We start from the raw sequence: 21089 nt of genomic DNA, 5'->3' as shown, positions 1-21089 counted from the left end.
TATTATAAATTTTCTTATAATTTTCTTGCTTGCCCTTTATTCATCCTTCTAATTCTTCATTATTTTTCCTCTTTCTTCTTCCCTTTTTATCTTATGTGAAGCTGATAGGAAACAGAAATTTCTTAGGCCAGACTGCTGTTTTGGTAATTGACTTCAAGCTAAAATTCCTACCTAATATACAAGCGATGGAATGTCTTATTTCTGTCCTGAGTTATGTAGAATGCAGCTTGTGGACATCAAGCTCACAGCCTGTTAATACTGAATGCTGTTTGATGTCACTGAGGTGCAGGGTACCTGTACACACTGTATTTATTTATCTCATGAGCTTGTGCAGTTGTAGTGCAAAAGGAGACCTATTTCCCATTCTGTAAAAATGTGTTCTCTTTCCTATCTAATTTTAGAATAAGATTCTATTATTATTACTATTGATTTTAGAGAGGGAAAGGGAGAGAGAGGACCATTGATTTGTTGTTCCACTTGCTTATGTATTCATTGGTTGATTCTTATATGTGTCCTGACCAGAGATCGAACTAGCAACCGTGGTCTATTGGGATGATGCTCTAACCAACTGAACTACCCAGCCAGGGCTAGAATAAGGTTCTTAATAAACTCTGGTCCATGCTAAAAGAAATCTTTTACTTTTAGGCAGATGTGATTCTTATGTTAGGTGAGCTTTGAGGCAGATTTCACAGGGCTTTTCTCTGGATTTGCTGTATATCAAATGTGAAGTCTAACATTCTCACCACATGTGCTTAAGTGGTACACTAACATATTACTGATATCGTGAACTTTAAAGCCAGCAGCTGTTAATTCAAGTGTATGTTCCCCCCGCCCCACCCCCAGCAGATTAAAAAGACTTCCACGTTAAAGGATGAGTGATGCTTAATGGGTTTTTTCCCCTGATTAGAACATGGATTAATCTTTTTAGAAGTACAGAAAGTACAGACAGATATAAAGAACTCACAGAAATTATCCCAGGAATGTTAACATTTATTTATTATTTCTAACACATTTTTTTTTCCTAGCTGTCTAGGTTTTTCTTTTTAAGATTTTATTTATTTATTTTTAGAGAGAGGGGAAGAGAGGGAGAGAAACATCTGTCAACTGCCTCTTATAGCCCCAACTGAGGACCTGGCCTGCAACCCAGGCATGTGCCCTGACTGGGAATCGAACCAGCAACCTTTCAGTTTGTGGGGTGACACCCAAACCACAGAACTATACCAGTCAGAGCAGCGTAGGCTTTTCTTGATCAAATGAGTAAACTCAGTGAAGTAAAATTTATTCAAGAATTTAGAAAGAATTCAAGAATAAACTGTGGGATTCTTAGTGAAAATACAGGGTGCAGCAGAAATAACACCTGCTTGAGTGTGGTTGATAGGGTAATAATACGGGTATAATAATTTATAGTTTTAATTTGAACATTACACCTAAAACGTCATATGGTGTGCTTGAATATGATGTTGTTATGTTACAGAATTACATGCTTTTATGATTTTGTAATAAAAAGTGGGCGTTATTCATGCCAGACCCTGTATATCACTTCTAGTTGTAAATAGCATGATCACTACACTCAGAGTGGTATAAATTTCAAGTGTTACTCTCTCAAAAAGAAGGGTTTGGAGGTGGGAGGACTAAAAACTATACTGGAAAATTGGTAAAATGTAAATTAAGGATTGAGATGATTTCGTACCATTCATATAACTTATTGGGGCTAAGGCAGTGGGTTAGTTTACATAAGGAGAAGTCTTATGACAAATTAACAATTTTGTGTGGATAGGGTTGTTACCAGTGAACATTGTTTAGTTTGAAAAGACTTAGAAAAGTCAGGCCAAAGGCTATATAAAAACTTTAGTCATGGAATGGCCAAAATATTTTGTTGTGCATTAACAAAGTGATTTTCTCCAATGAACACTTAATAAATAGTTCTACAGCCCTTTCTCTGCAGTTCTAAAATATAAAAGCTCTGAAAACAAAAACTTCTTGTAACGTAGGCACAACCTGACTTCAACTAATAAGAAACTACTTCTATTCTTTTTTTGGTTCTATTTCAAGTAAATCTTCATTTTGCTGTAGGGTTATTAAATGAGTTTGATGTTAATAGTGCTGCTCCATTTTCTACACTGTATTATGGTATATTAATTATATTAGCTTTTTACAGTTGAAATAACTTAGGTTCAAATAATTGCAATGACTTGCCCTAGATGCAGGAGTGTCCAGCCTGTGGCCTGTGGGCCTCATGCAGCCCAGGATGGCTATGAATGCGGCCCAACACAAAATCGTAAATTTTACTTAAAACATCATGAGATTTTTTTTTTTTGAGTGATTTTGTGATTACATGTCACAATGTATTTAATGTATGGCCCAAGACAACTCTTTTTCTTCCAGTGTGGCCCAGAGATGCCAAAAGATTGGACACCCCTGCTAGAGATTGTTACACATCTGTGGGAATAGGGGAGAGTAAAAAGTAGAATTGAGCATTTCTGCTTCCTCCCTTTGTTTGTTTGTTTGTTTTTTCCCTCACTGCCCTGTGCTGGTTCCTTAGGACATTACCTCCAAAAACCATATTGGTAAATTCCCCTAGGTGCAAGAGTTTAAGCAGTGACACCTTATTTCTTATTTGATACTTTAATAAATGTTTTCCTGTTCTGACTGGTGTGGCTGAGTGGGTTGGGTGTCATCCCCCAAACCAAAAGGTCACCAGTTTGATTCCTGGTCAGGGGACATGCCTGGGTTGCTGCCAGGTCCCTGGTTGGGAGTGTGCAAGAGGCAACTGATAGATGTTTCTCTTGCACGTCGATGTTTCTCTCCCTTTTACACTCTAAAAATAAGTAAATACTTTAAAAAGCATTTTCCATAAGTGACATATTTAAGTTTCCCCATAATATTAAGCCCTTTCAGGTAGTTAGGTTATAAATTGTTTATATTATAGTTTAGGATATCTTGGTTGTTGTGGGTGGATGGAAGAAATATTGTGTGTGGGAGATGAAAAATAGATTAGCTTCAGTGTAGATAGTATTACATTTAAAAAGAAGCAAAAAAGTCCAAACTACTTTCTTAGCGTGATTAACTTCTATCTAACAATTGTAGTCCCCAAAGGAGACTAGGAATCTTGGTAAACTATTCCTAGAAAAATTAGCTCAGTGTGCTGCCAGGGAAATGCTTGGCATCATTAGAAAGAGAATCAGAACCAAATAAAGATAAAAATAACTCCCCTCTATATGAAACCAAACTTTGTCTGTGTGTCTGTGACTGTATTCTGTTCATCCCCAAGAAATACGTATCAGAGCTGGTGACCAAAGGATGTGAAGGATTTAATGAAGACATGTAAAAAAAACTTCAGTTTTTAAAGGCAGAGGAAATATTCCCGAGTCCTATCAAGTGAAGAGAAGAACATAAAGGCTTACTTATCAGTTCTTAGGATTCTGTATTGGATAGAGAGTACCTTTTCAAGTTAAAAATGAATTGAGCTTAATTATTGGATTTTATTTATCAGTAGTAAATAAATGTGCAAACCCTAAAGATAGTAGAAATTAAAAATAAGGTCAAGGGTTTTTAATTAAACTTTTTATTTTGAAATAACTAAAGAGTCTCATGCAGTTTTAAAAATAATACAGAGGGTCCCTTGTACCTTTTCCCCAATTTCCTCCAGTGGTAACATCTTGTAAAACTATAGTTAAATATAACCAGATAATGACATTGGTACAATACACCTATCTCATTCAGATTTCCCCAGCTTTACTTGTACCCATTTATGAATGTGTATACTTAGTTTTATGCAATTTTATTACCATGGTCAAGAAGTAGAACCGTCCCCTTAGCACAGAGGTCCCGCGTGTTGCCCCTGTGTAGCCACACCTGCCTCACTTCTGCCGCCCTTCCTCCCATCCCCCAAAGGTCTTAAAAATTATTGAATTGATACATTTTATAATAACCTATTAAAGGAAACAAGGGATATCTTGAAGTATACAGACAATTCCCCCACTTAACAATGGCTCAACCTACGATTTTTTCAAATTTACGATGGTGTGCAAACAGTAACATTCAGTAAAAACTGTACTTTGAATTTTGATCACTTCATGGGCTAGCACCATACCATATACCATTGTCTTGTGATTCTGGGCAGTGGCAGTGAGGTGATTTTGCCCAAATGTAAGTGGTCTGAGCATGTTTAAGGTAGGCTAAGCTAAAACTGTTATGTTTGGTAGGTTAGATATATTAAATGCATTTTTGACTTTTCAGTGTTTGCAATTTACGATGGGTTTATCAGGATGTAACCTCCATCGTAAGTCAAGGAACATCTTTATATCCTTAACTTTTTATAAAATTATTTAAAAATGTTTTATTTATCAAATTAATATATAACTTTTGTTTTTCTCTTCCCATGAAATTTATATTAAAAGTCAAATAGTACTACAGCTCTCAATGAAACTCAGTGGACTACTATTTATTCCTTCTCACCACCAAGTCTAACTCCCAGCAGTCAACTGCTTTCAACTTTTTAGTCTTTTTTTTGTTTTTACTCCCACATTTTTAAATAATAAATGGTCTCCTATTGCCCATCCCTTATCAAATCCTCCTAATACAGTTATATCACAATTTTTAGTTAGATTAATCAGTGTTCATTATTATGTTAAGGATTATTTCTAAATTGAACTACTTAGTATACGGTAATGTTTTCCTCCACTTTTTTTTTCTCTAATCATCCGAGGACATTTTCTCATTGCCTTTAGAGAAGGAGGAAGGGAGAGAAAGCAACGTCGATGCGAGGGAGAAGCATCAATTGGTTGCCTCCCGTAGGCACCAGTACTGGGGATCATATACACCAGACCAGGGATCAGACCACAACCTTAGGTATGTGGCCTGACTGGGAATCAAACCTGCAGCCTTTTCATTACAGATAACACTCTAACCACCTGAACCACACTGGCCAGGGCTACATTTTTTTTTCCCTAGGATTTACTATCACTAATTACCTTTTTGGTTTTTTTTAGTTTGTTGTTATTGTTTTTATCACTAATTAATTCTTTCAGTCTCCCCAACAGATTTGTAAATCTTACAATATAGTTAAACTTGGGGAAATGTGTAAATAAGTAGTTAGGTTCTTTCTTCCTTTTCTTTCTTTTTTTCCTTTTCTTTTCCTTCTTACCATCCCCCTAAATATTCTAACATAAGAAGATTGATGGCATGATTCCCTTTAACATTTTCACATAAAATAACTACTTTAGAACTAGAACCATGATCCAGTAATGCAGTTCTCTTATTCATAGGTAGTTACTATTGTATTTTATTTTTGGAAGTATAATGTAATAATAAATTGCATTAACTATACTAATAGTAAGTTTACAACTCCATTTTCCCATATTTATGACCACTCTGCAGTTCAAGATAGAAACATTTTCTGCACCTCACAAAGTTCCCTCATGCTTGTTCCCAATTAATAACCCTCTCCCAGACATACCACTTTCCTGACATCTGTCACCTTTAATTCATAAGTGTTTAAAATGTGCGGACTGGATCGTTTAAGTCTGATAGTCTGATGTATAATGCATTTAAGTATATATATGAGGGCTCTCAGGAGTTGATTACATCCAGGCTACCTGATTTGTGAACTAACCCTATTTTGGGAAGCAACTATGCATGGATGAGACTGAAGACTAAGAGAATAGTCAGGAGCAGTTAGGCATTTTAAGAAAAGTGGGGACTGTTTTTGTTGAATTTGCATCCTTTTTTTGTTTGTTTTAAACTATTTATTTATTTATTTATTTATTTATTTATTTTAGAGCAAGGGGAAAAGAGGGAGAAAGAGAGGGAGAGAAACATTGGTGTGAGAGAAACATCTATTGGTTGCCTCTTCTAGGCATGCTGACCAGGGACTGAACCTACAACCCAGGCATGTGCCCTGACTCAGAATTGAACCAGCAACCTTTCACTTTGTTGGGCGATGCCCAGCCAACTAAGCCACACCGGTCAGGGCTGAATCTGCATGCTTTATCCTAGAGAGAGGAATCCACACTCTGTTCTAGTAAGTTTGAGGATCGTTAGGTAATTGAGACAATTTATATTTAGTGACAAATCAAGTCAAAGTAAGAATGGAGAGGAGAAGTCGCAGCCTAGGCACTGTTATGATTCTGTGCATTGACAAGAGCATTGTTCATTCACTTATATACTGAGGGCAGACTGTGAACCAAACACTGTTCTTAGGATACAGTTGTAAGCAGGGTGCTTGCAGTCTACTGGTAGAAACAAATAGTAATCAAATCATCACACATTGAGAGGTAGGATGTGCACAGGGAGTGTCAGGTGAAGGCCATGCGGCAGGAAGGTGGGGGGGGGGGGTGCAGAGGACGAGAGTGTGGCCATGAGGCATGGCTGGAGAAGTGGACGTGGCTTAGATATCCTTAAGGGTGTACATATGGATTCCACCATTTTTTATGGCTAGTCTCACAGTGTAGATGTTATCTTTTGATAGACAATTTTCTTTGCTCTTTAGAGTTACTATAGGATATTAGCTCTTGTGTAAGAAATTTAGGGAGGTATGGTTTAGAATATAAAAAGTGAAGGTAAATCCTGTATTTCCTGAAAAATGCTTAGGTTTTTCTTTTTCCTTTATGCCTATGAACTTGACCCATATTATTCCCTGTTTTAGAGATGAGATTGACATACAGAAAAACTTTGACACAAAAATTCTGTATGGAAGGCCAGTTTCTTAGATCTCCTGATTCCATCTATCGCCACTATTCACTTTTTTTCTGAGAAGTTACCACCTCTTTCTCATTAGCACAGAAAGTTTACCTCTGGGAATGAGAACTAAATTATAAAAGGCTGCCTAACCCTCATTATTAGGGGACAAGGAATGGTGGATTTCTCTATTGTTTACTTGAGACGATATTGACCTTCTGCTTCTTGGCTAACTTACCCATAGATCTTGGTAGGGGTTTTCTCTGTGGACTAGTTCCACCAAATGAATCCTTTATAGAGTTGGGGTTGAATTATTTACATATTCAATATGCTGTTTAGCCTATTGTGAGATGCACGCCTTCAGAAAGCAGTATCAAAAAACACCAAAGCGCTAAACCTGAGCCCTGTTGAATAGCTCTGCCCTGGTGGAAGCATCAGTTCTTATGTGAAATGAAATAGGTCAAGCCTCATAATCTTTGAAAATAGCAGCCTGTGAGGGTTGTAAAACTATTCATGAGATGCAGCGTATAAACACTCAGAGACTGAGAGATGCTACACTTTTACTCTATGTCCTTAGGTGACACATGGTCAGATGAGCCCTGTTGAACTGTATCCCTCTTCTCAAATTGGCACTGTTAGTCTGTTCTTTATCTGATCCCCATTGGAGATATAAGCTGAGAGCTATGGTACTTGAGGAGATGACACAGTTCCTTTGTTACAGTAATTAATGTAATAAATTAAGGGAGAGACCCAAAGGAAAGTTGATTGTTTCTTGTTAGAGCCCTGGGTGGAAATTGAGTTGATTAGCGAGAGCCTACGAAGCATGGCAGGTGGAGAGGGAGATGCCTTTTCTTCTAGCGGGGTAAGCTCAGCATCACTGAGGATGGTTTACATGTACTAGCCTCACCTGAGGTTGGCTAAGTATGAAGTGATTCAAGGTAGCAAGTGGAATTCAGGGAAGATGGTATGATATGGTTTTCTTCTAGCAACCTTGCTGTATCCCATTTATTTATTGACAGTTTCCTGGGGTATCAAACCCTGTGAAACTCACATAATTTAGATTTGAAGGCCTGTCCTGTCAGTGGGTTCAGTATCCTAGTGGATTGGAACAGTTGGTGAAGAGGTATTCCAGATGTTGAAACCATGAGCCTTGAGATTAGTATTTTGTCACTGAGGGATTTTGAAGCAAGATGGAGTCTCTGTCAAACACTGTAGTGGAGAGTTTTATGAGCCATACCTCAATGTAGGAATACCATAAAGGGAAAACCCAGAGCCCTGAATTCATTGAAGAAGAAAGGATTGCCATTTTCTTTCAGAGAACTTAAATGGAGATCAGTGCTACCTGTAATTTAATTTGTAAAAAAACACTTTTACACATTTTTTTCTTTACTTTTAAAAATGCCTTAGATACTTTACACAGGTGTAACTATGAAACAGTCCTCACCAGAACATTGTCAGAATATTTGGGTCATTTTATATTTTTGAGTTGTTTTATATTTTTCAGATTTGTATCCTTATGATATGCTTAGAGTCATGGATTCTCCTTCCATTTTATAATGAAAAAGTTAATATTTAATGAAGCAACTTGGCTAGCAGTCTGGTTAGCATCAATGGATATTTGAGTCCAGAAATCACATCTCTTGATTCTAAGTTCTGAGCTCTTTTGCTACACCATACTACGTTCCTAGAATTCAGTAAAGCATGTTTTTCTTCATCCATACAGCTTTTGGAGGGGACTATCTAGCCAGACAGATCACCCTCACATCCAAATGTGTGTGACTTTTGTTGTGCCAAGCAGATTATACACAACAGTCGCTTGGCTCGGGTCAAAGCCTATGAGAAGATTGATTCAAAATGCATAAGAAGAGGGGATGACAGATAAATTTACAGTAGAATAACATCGGGCAATTTGCTACTTAGATCATATTATCTCTGGGTCATTGGCAATTAAAGAGATCCTTTCTCCGAAGCCCTCTAGGATGGATACAGAGCTCTATCTTATTGTGTTTACACTTAAGTAAGGTCAGTTGCTGCTTATGTCCTCTTGCCAGGGGCAGAGACCTTGTATGCGGACTTTTTTATTTGTCTTCCTGAACCTCTTGAAGAAAGGCCTTGTTCATTTTTGCATGGTGTGATCTGTGGCATGTACCCTAAAAAAGCAATTAATGACCTGAAATGTGTGATCGCAAACCAGCTTGTGGATTGGGAGTCTCAGAGATCAAGTACAGTTCCAGAGAAGAAACTGGAATTTGAACTCCTGTTGTGAAGGTGCTGGGTATGGCTGAATGATTGTTATGACCTAGCTGGTCCCACAGAGAGGAGATCAGGTGCAGGAACAAGGCACAAATGGTACTGACAAGGAATTCCTGAGTCTGGTGAATTGTGGTCCTAAACACAGAAGTGGAATACAGGTGGAGAAAAGAGAGAGGAAAATATTTAAGGAAGCTCTTGCAAGTTGAAAGTGCCTTGTGTTTTCTGTAAGCTATTGGTTCTCCTGATCCTGTACTTTCTCTGCCACGGAAGCACGAGGTCAGTGTGTTTCATTTCCAGATAGCATGTTAGTTGCCCTACCTCCTGGGGTTAAACATCTCTGCAATTACCTGTCAGAGAGTTGATTATTAGCTGTGTAAAGCCAAGGATACTGTAGGGAGCAGATGGGAAGTGGCTTGGCTGTTGCAGCCAGGCTGATTAAAGAATCCTTGGCAATTTTACAGTATGTCTTTGGAAATGTACCACCAAAGTTACTATGAAGCCTGCTGTGTTTGGAAAGCTGAATTTCTGAAAAGTCACCTGGTTGAAAAGTACAACTCATAAAAACTCTTAACACCCTCAAAAATAGGACAGTGGTTCTCTAAAGAACATTATTATTACTAAAGATCAGTCTTTGTAATATGTTCTCTTTGCATTCTAGTCATTCAGAAATTCTGCATAGTTTTCTAGTAGGGAAAATACTTTTTCATAGCTATATTAATAGAATTATAGATTTGAAAAAATACCTTTTTCCCTTTGAAAAAGGAATTCTTTATGTAATTTGATTAACAGATGATTATGCATTTTCTGCTCAATACTTTCAGTGATAAGTATGTGGCATCCATAAAGATATGGATAAAGATTAAGCATTGCAGGCCATTGTTGGAAATCTCAGGTTGTTAATTTTTTTTCACGACTTAAATATCTTTCTGTAACTTATACTCACTGGTCTTGTTTCTTCCCTCAGCATCACAGAATAAATTTCTTCTGCATTACAATAATTATATATTTAAAGCTAATTAGCCTGTCTCCCTTCAGTATTCTCCTTTCCAGACTAAAGAATACTAGTTTATAAGACATTTTGTTTTATGAAATGGCTTCTTGGTCTTAGACTATACTCTTCTGACATCCCTCCATTTAATGAATATCTCACTTAAGGTGTGTAACCTGACCCTGTCTGTTGTGGCTTAGTTGGTTGGAGCCATTGTCCCTTATACCAAAAGGTTGTGGGGTTGATTCCTGATCAGGGCACATGCCTAGGTTACAGGTTCGATACCTGGTTGAGGTGCTTACAGGAGGCAATTGATCGATGTTTCTCTCTCAGCACTGATGTTTCTCTTTCTCTCCCTTCCTGTCTGTCTAAAATCAGTGAAAAATATCTTCAGGTGAGGATTAAAAAAAAGATGTGGAACCTGGAAATGAGCACAGACCATCAGATGTTCTTTTCATGTTCTGAGTGAGAAGAAGCACAATTTTTAAAAAATGTAATGGCACTATTTCATGCCTACTAGGAAAAAAAACAAAACAATTACAAGAATTATTCAAATTTATGCTATACTGAACCGATTTTAGTGCTTCAGATAGGCTTTAACAGGATGGATATATATGTGATCTTGCATAACTGAAATTCTATTGCTTTTACACATGACAACCTGATTCAGTGTGAGTCCTCTGACTAACAGCCTTTTCTCTTGAAAATTTTGTGGATTTTTTTCTTTTCTTTTTTTTTTTTAGTGTTTTTTCTTTTTTAAAATATATTTTATTGATTATGCTATTACAGCGGTCCCAATTTTTCCCCCTTTGCCCCCCTCCACCTGGTACCCCCATTCCCTCTGGCAATTCCCCCTCTTAGTTCATGCAGCTTGAGGTTGGCCCGATTTTTGTCTTTTCATAAAGGAAGATAGGACTTCTTCCTGTTTCCATATGACAGATCAGCCAGTACAGCAGAGAGCTGTCAGAATCTCTCAATGTGCACTAACATTTTTATGTACTTTATAGTCTTTCCTTTATATGAACCTTCAGAGTCTCTCTCTTCCATTACCATTCTGCTCCCTAGAGGAAGGGGTTTTTTTTTTGTTTTGTTTTTTAAGGGGAACATCTTTTGAAAGTTTTACTGTTTTTTCCAAGAATAAACAAACATGGGGTTGTTTTAATGGTTAAATTGGTTAAATCACATACTAATGATAGTGCAGCTCTAGAGGAAAATAGGTAAGCCTTAGTTGAATGTGGATTACACTCTAAGCCTAGCCACATTTGCAAAGCTTGAAGAGGTGGTAAATTATGATGTTGGGGAGAAGCATGTTTTAATAATCCTCTATAATGCAGATTCAGTTAGCACTCCTATTTCTAGAAGTGCTCTCTGCCCTTCATAATAGGATAATTTTCAGTACCATGTTCCCCGTCTTTACTTTCTTAACTTGCAGGTATATTCCCTGCACTTAGTTTAGTGCCTGGCACATAGTAGGAAACTTTGAATGAATGAACAAATATATACTACACTACTTCCATATAGGCCAAGTCTTGTGCAGTGTTGAGAATTCCACACATTTTACTAAAAATTTCTTTAGAATTCTAGATCATTATCAGAGGTATTTCTCTGACTGTTCAATAGTTGTTTTCTTTACCATGTAGGTAGCATTTTTTTTCATAGTTCCTACATCATGCTCCCCTCCCACACATAACTTTTTTTTAATATATATTTTAAAAATTTATTTATTTTTATTTTTTTAGAGAGGAAGGGGGAAAAAGAGAGAAACATCAATTTGTTGTTCCACTTATTTATGAATTTATTGATTGATTCTTGTATGTGCCCTGACCAGGGATCGAACTTGCAACCTTGGCATATCAGGATGGCATTTTAACCAAGTGAGCTATCAGGCCAGGGTCACACAAATTTTTTGCTCATCCTTTTATGAAGTAAGATCTGTATAGACTTGATGCCACCAGTCGTTGCTTGCTGCTGGCATTAAGCTTTACTTGGTGGGGTAAAGGATTATTTCCTTCTCAAATCTCCAGCTAAATGGCAGATTGATATGCACACTATTCTCTCTGAAATCCCAGTTGCCAACAGGCATCCCTTGGTAGGACAGCTTTGCCCTCCTAGGATGACATCTTCCCTTGTAACTGCACCGTGATTCTTTGATGCTGTCTTGAGAGAGGAGGTGAAAAAGTACAATTTGTCTGGTCTCTGTCCTATCTGTAGCATTTACCTGTTAGAAATCCACTTTGTAGGATTCATTGTGCCACCATTGGCTTGCTCTCTCTGCTCTGTTATCTTATGAGTTATTTTCTAAACGGATATAGAAAGATGGTAGATAGGACAGTGAGCAAGAGCAGAACTCTTTGGTTTTGTCATAAAGTAATATCAGGATGGTATATGTAGGCTGCTGGGTTTTCTAGATGGTATACTCCTCAGGTTTCATGAGTAAGGAACTGTAGAGATATAAATGGCCCTTTTCACCACACCACCAACCATTTTAGCCTATCTATTTCATGTGGCGAGGCCAATACAGTGCCATCAATCTTGCACAAGAATGTGGAGAGTTATCCCACATTCTGGTGTTAGGTTTTTCAGTAGTTGTTTTTAGTAGTTCAGTTATTGGTGGGGTAAAACTTTTTTCTTTTCCTTTTTTTTTTTTTTTTTTTTGGTGTACATATGTGTGTTTTCATAGACATTTTAGTGGGAAGTGGGAAAGGCCACATTCAATTCCTCTATTTTGATATAATTTGAAACCTGGAGTTTAATAAGGCTGATTTAACAGAATTTAAATTGATTGGTTGAGTCATCTCTGAGGATGGCTCCTAGTTACAGTTTTTGTCCCCTATCCTGATGTATTTTTCCCAGTTGTGCTTGCTTTTATCCTTTATTTGTATTACCCATAGTTAGACACCCCACCCCCTAATAGTAAAAAAACAATCTTTTTACTATTTTTAGTAGGGACAGGCCATGTTAGTAGAGGGCTTCTTTTTTTAAAATTTTCACTTCTTGCTTTTAGGGAAAGAAACATCAATTTGTTGTTCCATCTATTCATGCATTTACTGGTTACTTCTTGCATGTGCTGTGACCAGAGATCGAACCTGCAACTTTGGCGTATCTGGATGACACTAACCAACTGAGCTACCTGCTCAGGGCAGTAGAGGGCTTTCAAAGCCTTTGCTAATCCCGGTTCTGGGTCTCTGGTAATTTAAGAAGGAACAAGGAGAAAAAGGGGGTATGATTAACAAAGTTGTGCTACAACTTGAATCTAAGATATGCCAGGGCTTGTATTTATTGAGGGAAGATTGCCAGCTGGCAGTGGTAGTAGAAATAAGTCTCTTGGGAATGGGAAATAACTCTAGAAAATTTCTAGTTAAGACTTACCACAGAATCTCTGGGCATTTGGAAATATTGTACTCTTCCTTGGGGAGATGGGGTGGGGATTAACTTTTCTCTGGTCCAATGTGACTTGTTTAGAAATACAATTGAACTTGCTTGTTTTGTCCATTATGATGTGATAGCCCCCTAGGAAAGGGTCTGTTTTGTGTGGGAGTTTATTTCAGGCTGTCTCCTTGCCTGTATTGTTTTCTTTAACAGCTTTTCAAATTTTCTTTTTCCAGCAATGATGTTGTCCACTGGGCATGTACTGACCAATGTGGCAGGTCTGAGAACATAGCTGAAGCTGAAAATAGGAAAGCTGGGGGCAAGGAAGAGCCTTGAATCTTGAGGTGGGACGTTGACTCTAAGATGTCCTTGAGCAGTGGAGCCTCCGGAGGGAAAGGAGTGGATGCAAACCCGGTTGAGACATACGACAGTGGGGATGAATGGGACATTGGAGTAGGGAATCTCATCATTGACCTGGACGCCGATCTGGAAAAGGACCAGCAGAAACTGGAAATGTCAGGCTCAAAGGAGGTGGGGATACCGGCTCCCAATGCTGTGGCCACACTACCAGACAACATCAAGTTTGTGACCCCAGTACCAGGTCCTCAAGGGAAGGAAGGCAAATCAAAATCCAAAAGGAATAAGAGTGGCAAAGACACTAGCAAACCCACTCCAGGGACTTCCCTGTTCACTCCAAGTGAGGGGGCAGCTAGCAAGAAAGAGGTGCAGGGACGCTCAGGAGATGGTGCCAATGCAGGAAGCCTGGTTGCTGCTATTGCTCCCAAGGGCTCAGAGAAGGCGACTAAGGCATCCCGTAGTGTAGCCGGCTCCAAAAAGGAGAAGGAGAACAGCTCATCTAAGAGCAAGAAGGAGAGAAGCGAAGGAGTGGGGACTTGTTCAGAAAAGGATCCTGGGGTCCTCCAGCCAGTCCCCTTGGGAGCACGGGGTGGTCAGTATGATGGAAGTGCAGGGGTGGATACAGGAGCTGTGGAGCCACTTGGGAGTATAGCTATTGAGCCTGGGGCAGCGCTCAATCCTTTGGGAGCTAAACCGGAGCCAGAGGAAGGGGAGAATGAGTGTCGCCCGCTAAAGAAAGTCAAGTCTGAAAAGGTAAGAGGTGGCCAGATCTGGCTGCCCAATGCCAGTCAGAACTGCCCTGGACTAACCACCAAATGTTATGTGCGCTTTGTGGGAGGCTCATTAGTTTGTGGGGAATGACCGATGACAAGGTCAGAGCAGTTGGTAATGATAATGTGGTTTTGTTTTAAATCAGGAGATTCCCTACAGAGTCATTAACGGCAGGCCTGGACATCTTGGAGAAGAATATTTGTTGTTGGGGGCAGTTACTTGTAGAATAAATTTTCTGCAAGTCAAATTGAGAACCTCCCACCTTGTTTTTGTCCTACCTCAGACACTTGTTGCCAGAGGCTAGCATCAACCTTCATGTGGTTCCCAGCTTGACTGGCATTTCATCCTGAGTCATTGACAAACTTAATAAGTTGATAAACTTAATAGTCTTTCTGTTGAATGCTGTTCTTAATGGGATAAGTGGTGCTGCTGGGTCCTAAGAGGAGAAAAGAGTTAAATAAGTCCCTTGGCATGATGTCTACCAGGTATTGTATTGGTGGCTACCAAAGGGCAAAGGGGAACAATGCGGGGCAGGTAAACAAGGGAGCAGGAGGTACTGACTATACCATGAGGTACTTAACCGGGCCTTATGAGTTAGTGTGGTGGCTGTGAAAGTTTAGCCTTGAAAGAGATTCTTTGGCCACAAAAGGTATAGTTCTTGGCCTGGTATCTCATTCAGCTATTGGGAATCAAAGTCTCCTGGTGCTTTAATAGCTGCCAAACAGTGTAATGATGATACCATGCCTCCTCTTTGACTTGGAAGGACAGGTGCCTGCCGCCTCAGGGGGAACTCTCCCCTGGGAAGATGATCTTAGTTCATGTCTCAGGAAATGGATGGAGCTTGCAGGGCTGCAGCGGATTAGGTGTGAGGCCAGGGTCAGCTCAGACTGCCTTGAACTTCAGCAGCTTACAATTTCCTGCAGAGCAGTTGGCCTGGGGATGAGCTGTATGTTGGCTCTTGATTTTCCGCTCTGTGTTCTGTTCACCCTGTGCTTTCAGCTGATCCCAGCAGATGCAGTATAAATTGATTTCTCTGTAATTGCATCAGCTGCAACAGGGAATACATATTTCCATACGTAAGTGTTAATAAATAGAGGGTGGATGTGTATGTTTCAGTGGTGCTGCCCTCTCAGTGCCTTGATTCCAGTGGTAGTTTATGCTTTTTTGCTGTAGATATTTTGGTCTTTGGCTGTGGCACATCTGTAGCTCTTAGCAACATCTGGGCTTCCCTGGCAACAGGGCTGTGAATTTTTTCCTACTAATAACACAGTGGTTTATTCCCTTTTAACAATGGCAGCTGCCAGAGAAGCTGCCTGTGTTTAGGTGGCAGATGCTATAGTCCACCTCAGCAGAGTCAAGTTCCAGCTGGTTACTGGCATGGTTCATCCTGCGCTGGCCGCGATTTACCATTTTCTCTGGGGTGCAGATGGATAATACTGTTTTGAAGAGGCCTAGGAGTACCAGGAGTTCTTGTTTCTGTTCCAGGCCCATTAGACTCTTTCCTACATCTGGCTTCAGTAAACTCCTGCCATATATACCCATGTTCATAATCATTGTTCCTCCTGTGCTGAAAGTGTCCACTTCGGAGAGTGGCCTTCATTTTCCTTTCTGCTTAGAACTCTTACCTCAAATGCTGCAGTCTTCTAAGCCCAGTATTAGTCTGTGGGTGAAAGGATTAATGATGCTTAGCTTCATGTAGGATTTAATTCTAAATGTTCATGAAAGTCTCCAACAGAGAAGCAAATGGAACACGTTTTCTCTTATAGGTACAGAGACTGCCTTCAGATTATAGTTGGGCTGAAAGATGCAGTCCATTTGGCTAAGAATACACCTTGGTGCTGGGGGAGTTTGTCCCTTAATAATGTAGCTGTGTCGTAAGCCTTGTCTCCCAAGGAGATTGAGAGTGGGGCAGTAGAATAAGAGAGAAACTGGGCTTTAGTTTTTGGAAGAAAGATAAAATTGCTGGGAATTACTTTTGGAAGTAGAGAATTTATTATGCACTTTGATGTTAACTGTAAACATGAACCTGCTTTCTCAGGTCCTTTCCCTGTTCCCTCCACCCTTTAGAACAGTCTGGTTTTGAGGGTGCTTTAACATAAAGCCTTTGACCATTGAAATAATTATTTAAATAAATGTTTGAGTGTTGCTAGGAGATGAAAACACTTTGTGCAGGGAGACAGTGATTCTGGAATGGGAGGAGGAAAAGACTCAAGTTAAGGAAAAGAAGGCTAACAATTTTGGAGTGGAGCAGCTTTTGAGAAACAGGGACCCTAGGGTTTGGGGCATAATAGGTGTTTAGTCAGTGTTTGATGATTAGTACAATAGCTTATAAACTAAGTCTCTGAAAACTTCTTTTAAGATTTTCTCTCTGAGCCCTGAGTGGTGTGGCTCAGTCAGTTGGGCATCACAAACTGAAAGGTCACCAATTGGATTCCTGGTGAGGGCACAGGCCTGGATAGTGGGCCAGAGTCCCAGTTGGGGGCATGTGGGAGGCAATCAGTCGCTGTTTCTCACACACATGGACACGATATTTCTCTTCCTTTCTCTTTCTCCCTCACTGCCCCCTTTCTATAAATAAATAAAATCTTTAAAAAAAATTTAAAAAATTTTCTCTCTGAGATATGGGCTTGCCTATGACTTTACTGGTTTGGAACGTTTCTTCCATGTGGAACAGCCAACACATGCATGTGGGACAATCAAAACAGCAAAACAGATGTCTTGATATAATTTAGGAATTACATACTCTGAGCTGGGAATTGTCATGAAGAAAGATAACTCATAATATTTAGAAAGTGTCTTGACAGGAGTCCCCTTGCCCGCCCCTCCTTGGAAATAGGACAGAAGACAGTGGAGTTTGTGGTATAGGGTAGAATTGTCACATGTCTACCACTAGCTAATGAGGGAGATTTGAGTACTCAGATTACCTCAGGACCTTCTCTCTCATCCAGGTAGATATCTTACACTATGACTGAGGGAATTTTCTGTCAGCCAGGGATGTGGATTTCCCTTCATGGGATCCCATTTTTGTTCCACCACACCTCTCTCTGGCAGGGCTCACTGTGCTGTTTCTGAGTCCAGAGGTGGCTCTTAGCAACTGCTGCTGCTCTGAATTGTGTTTGAACACTCCTGCCTCATACTTCCTGCCAGCTGAAGAGATGGGGATGGGGGGCAGGATTGTTGAGGAATAAACAAGACTGAGCCTTCTGGCTCCTGCCTGTTCCCTTGCCTGTGGTTTGATTGATAGGTTGTTAAGTTGGGGACACTGCCTGTCTGAATGTTCCAAGCTTAGCGCTTGCACTGCCACTCTGACAGGCAAGAAAAAAAGAATTTACAAACCACAGAAGGCAGTGATCTATCTGTGGCAACTCTTGTCAGGCAGACAGAGTCAAGGCTGAAACCAGGAGTTTAAGTGAGACATCTTTTTTTTTTTCCAAGTCATATAAAGTAACCTGTAGGCTCTAGTGGCTAAAGGATCTAGAGCTTTGCAGCCAGAAGCCCCTCTTGCCTCTTTAGCTGCTGGTTTTGATCTTGCAAGGTAGAAACACTCTGCTTCTGCTGTTCTCAGAGTGCAGCATATATTACCATTTCTCCCATTACTTTAGGATACAAAGAAAATGATCATGTATGTCCTTAGCTATTTTGCCATCTGATCATGCTTGCTATTATATCCTTTGTTCTAAGAGCATCTTACTTTGCCCTTGGTTTTGTTTTCCTGCCCTGGTTTCTGCCTTCCAACTCAATTCTGTTGTGTTGCAATCCCTCATTGCCCAACCAAGGTCAAGTCTCTCTTATTCCTTCTGATACAAGACTCTCTTTTGACACCTTCTTCCTTTTCTAGCTGTTCTTTCTCAGTTAGTGATTGCTTAGCAGTCAGCCTTGCTTCCTGAAGCCAAGTGACCTCAAGCATTTTCCTTCATGGAAAAAATTTGAAAGTTTATATTTATGTGGAACAGAAATGTATTCTTTAACTACAATGGAGCCTGAGCTTAATTTATTTTTTCTTCAGCAGCTCTGTTTTCTACCTGGGTGTTGTAATTCAAGGAGGGCCCAGGGAAAGATTATCTTGTCAAACCTCCTCGTTTTATAGAAGAGGAAACTAAGACCAGGGAGGTCAGGTGACTTGTCTGGAATCTCCCAGGTAGTCAGTGGCAAAGCCAGACACAGAAGCCAGATATTTTGTTACCACATTCTTATATCATGTTTTTACTCCAAGATTCTTAACAAATCTTTAACTCTTCCAAGAGGTTCTTTCTTTTCCCACTTTAAAGAACACCTCAGAAACATTGGATGTAAATGCCTAGATACTCTCAAGACTGCTTTTTTTTTCTTTAATTTTAATTAAATTTATTGAGGTGACATCAGTTAACAAAATTATATAGGTTTCTAGCGTACAGTTCTATAATACAGCATCTGTATTGCATTGTGTGTTTATCACCCAAAGTCAAACCACCTTCCACCCCCACATATTTTAGCCTCATTACCCTTTACTACTTACCTACTCTTTTCTCCCTCTCATAACCACCATACTGTTGTCCGTGTCTATGAGTTCTTGTTTGTCTTTTTGTTCATTTGTTGCTTTCAGTTTTATAACTTGTATGAGTGAAATCATATGATTCTTGACTTTTTCCATTTGACTTATTTCACTTATCACGATATTCTCAAGGTCCATTCATGCTGTCACAAATGGCAGTCTTTCATCTTTTCCTGTGGCTGAGTATTCCATTGTATGTATATATCACATCTTTATCCCAGTCTGAAATCAAAGGACACTTTGGTTGTTTCCATGTCTTGGCCACCATGAACAGTTCTGCAGTGAACATAGGGATACATATATCTTTATGAATAAACATTTTCAAATTTCTTGGGTAGGTACTCAGAAGAGGGGTTGCTGGGTCATATTGTAGCTTAATTCTTAATTTTAAGGGGAGCCTCCAGACTGTTTTCCTTAGTGGCTGTACCAGGTTACATTACCACCAGCAATGAATGAGGACTCCTTTTTCTCTACAACCTCTCCAATACTTGTTACTACTTGTATTGTTGATAATAGCTACTCTAACTAGGGTGAAGTGGTAGCTCATTGTAGTTTTGATTTGCCTTTCCCTAAAAGCTAGTGAAGTTGAGCATCTTTTCATATACAGGGTGGGGAAAAAGTTAGTTTAGAGCCGTGAGTACGCGAAACACAGAGTTTATTCTTGTATTATTATTTATTAATTATTGTATTTTTAATACAAACAACTATAAACCTACTTTTTCCCCATCCTATATCTGTTGGCCATTTCTATGTCCTCTTCAGAGAAATGTCTATTCTGTTCCTTGTGCCCATTTTTTAACTGGACTGTTTTGTTGTTGAGTTGTACGAATTCTTTATGTATTTTGGATATTAACCCCTTATTGGAGGTATTGTTTGCAAATAACGTTTTCCATTTGATTAGTTGCCTTTTTGTCTTGTTGATAGTTTTTTTTTGCTGCGCAGAAGCTTTTTATTTATTTATTTATTTTAATTTATTGATTTTAGACGGAGAGAAAGGGAGAGAGAGAAACATTTATCCACTCCTCCACTCATCATACAATCATTGGTTGACTCCTTTATGTGCCCTGACTGGGAATCGAAACTGCAGCCCTGGTGTATCAGGATGATGTTCTAACCAACGGAGCTACCTAGCCAGGGGTGCAGAAACTTTTTAGTTTGATATAGTCCCCTTAATTTATTTTTACTTGTACTTCCTTTGTCTTTGAGGTCAAATTTATAAAAAACCTTTTCTTAAGATCAAGGTCTATAAGTATAGTACCTATGTTTTCTCCTATGTACAGTAATTGTTTCATGTCATATATTTAGGTATTTGATCCATTTTGAGTTAAGTTTTGTGTTTGGTTCAATACTGCCTTCATTTGTTTTTCATACTGATTTTAACATTGTCGACAGTTAAAAGGATCTTTGAGTTTAGGTTTTTTTGGTAAGACGATCATGTTCACAAAGAACAACCATTTACACCTGACACCAAACCTACTCTCGCATATAAGGAGGGGAAGATTACTTTTAAACTGCTACTTGAAGATTGACTCTTGAATATTGCATTCAGTCAAATTTTCATTGTAATCATTGAGGTATTGCTAGTTCCCTCTTTATTTGGTAGTTGCAGGTAAGAAAAAAAATAACTCTTCCTTGGTGCTTCTTGGACATATCATTAATTGGTAGACCTTAAATGTATTGTAGATGTTGTTTTCTAAAATGATGATAGACTATTGGATACCATTATTACCTTTCATTCATTCAGTACAGTAATTGAGTGCATTTTAGATTCCACATATTGTGTTTGGTGCTGGGTATATGCTGGCAAATAAAACAGAGGTGGTTCCTGCTCTTTGAGGAGCTTACAGTTTACCATCCAGACCAGAGTTCATAAAAGTGTGGCCCATAAAACCGTGTGCATCACATCACCTGCATGTCAAAAATGAAGATTCTCGGACAGTGCCCCATATCTGCTAAACACAGGGAGGGGCCCAGGATCTACTTCCAGAAGACTCTCCAGATAATTGCTGCATACTTTAATATTTGAGAACCATTGTGAATTTTCTTTATACGGTGGGCATTTGGAGCCATTTCTCACTTAAAACACCAGCCTTCTGAGCTTAAATTTCATATCAACTCATATATAACTTAGTAGTTAAAAGT

General features: G+C 39.1%; 1 protein-coding gene across 1 annotated transcript in view; it reads left to right on the top strand.

The window, feature by feature from the left end:
- Positions 1 to 21089, top strand: part of ZNF609 (zinc finger protein 609) — a 191044-nt gene that overhangs the window by 10952 nt on the left and 159003 nt on the right. The window contains exon 2 of the mRNA XM_054565293.1: positions 13525 to 14398. Coding sequence (XP_054421268.1) covers positions 13652 to 14398 — 747 coding nt within the window. The 5' untranslated portion in view covers positions 13525 to 13651. The remainder of the gene's footprint in view (positions 1 to 13524; positions 14399 to 21089) is intronic.

Source organism: Pteronotus mesoamericanus, unplaced genomic scaffold (genome assembly GCF_021234165.1).
Source record: "Pteronotus mesoamericanus isolate MK-2021 breed Mesoamerican mustached bat unplaced genomic scaffold, CSHL_Meso_final contig_164, whole genome shotgun sequence".
NCBI classification, from domain to species: Eukaryota; Metazoa; Chordata; class Mammalia; order Chiroptera; family Mormoopidae; genus Pteronotus; species Pteronotus mesoamericanus.
The sequence above is the reverse complement of the archived record's forward strand: the minus strand, read 5'-3'. Positions and strand labels throughout refer to the sequence as shown.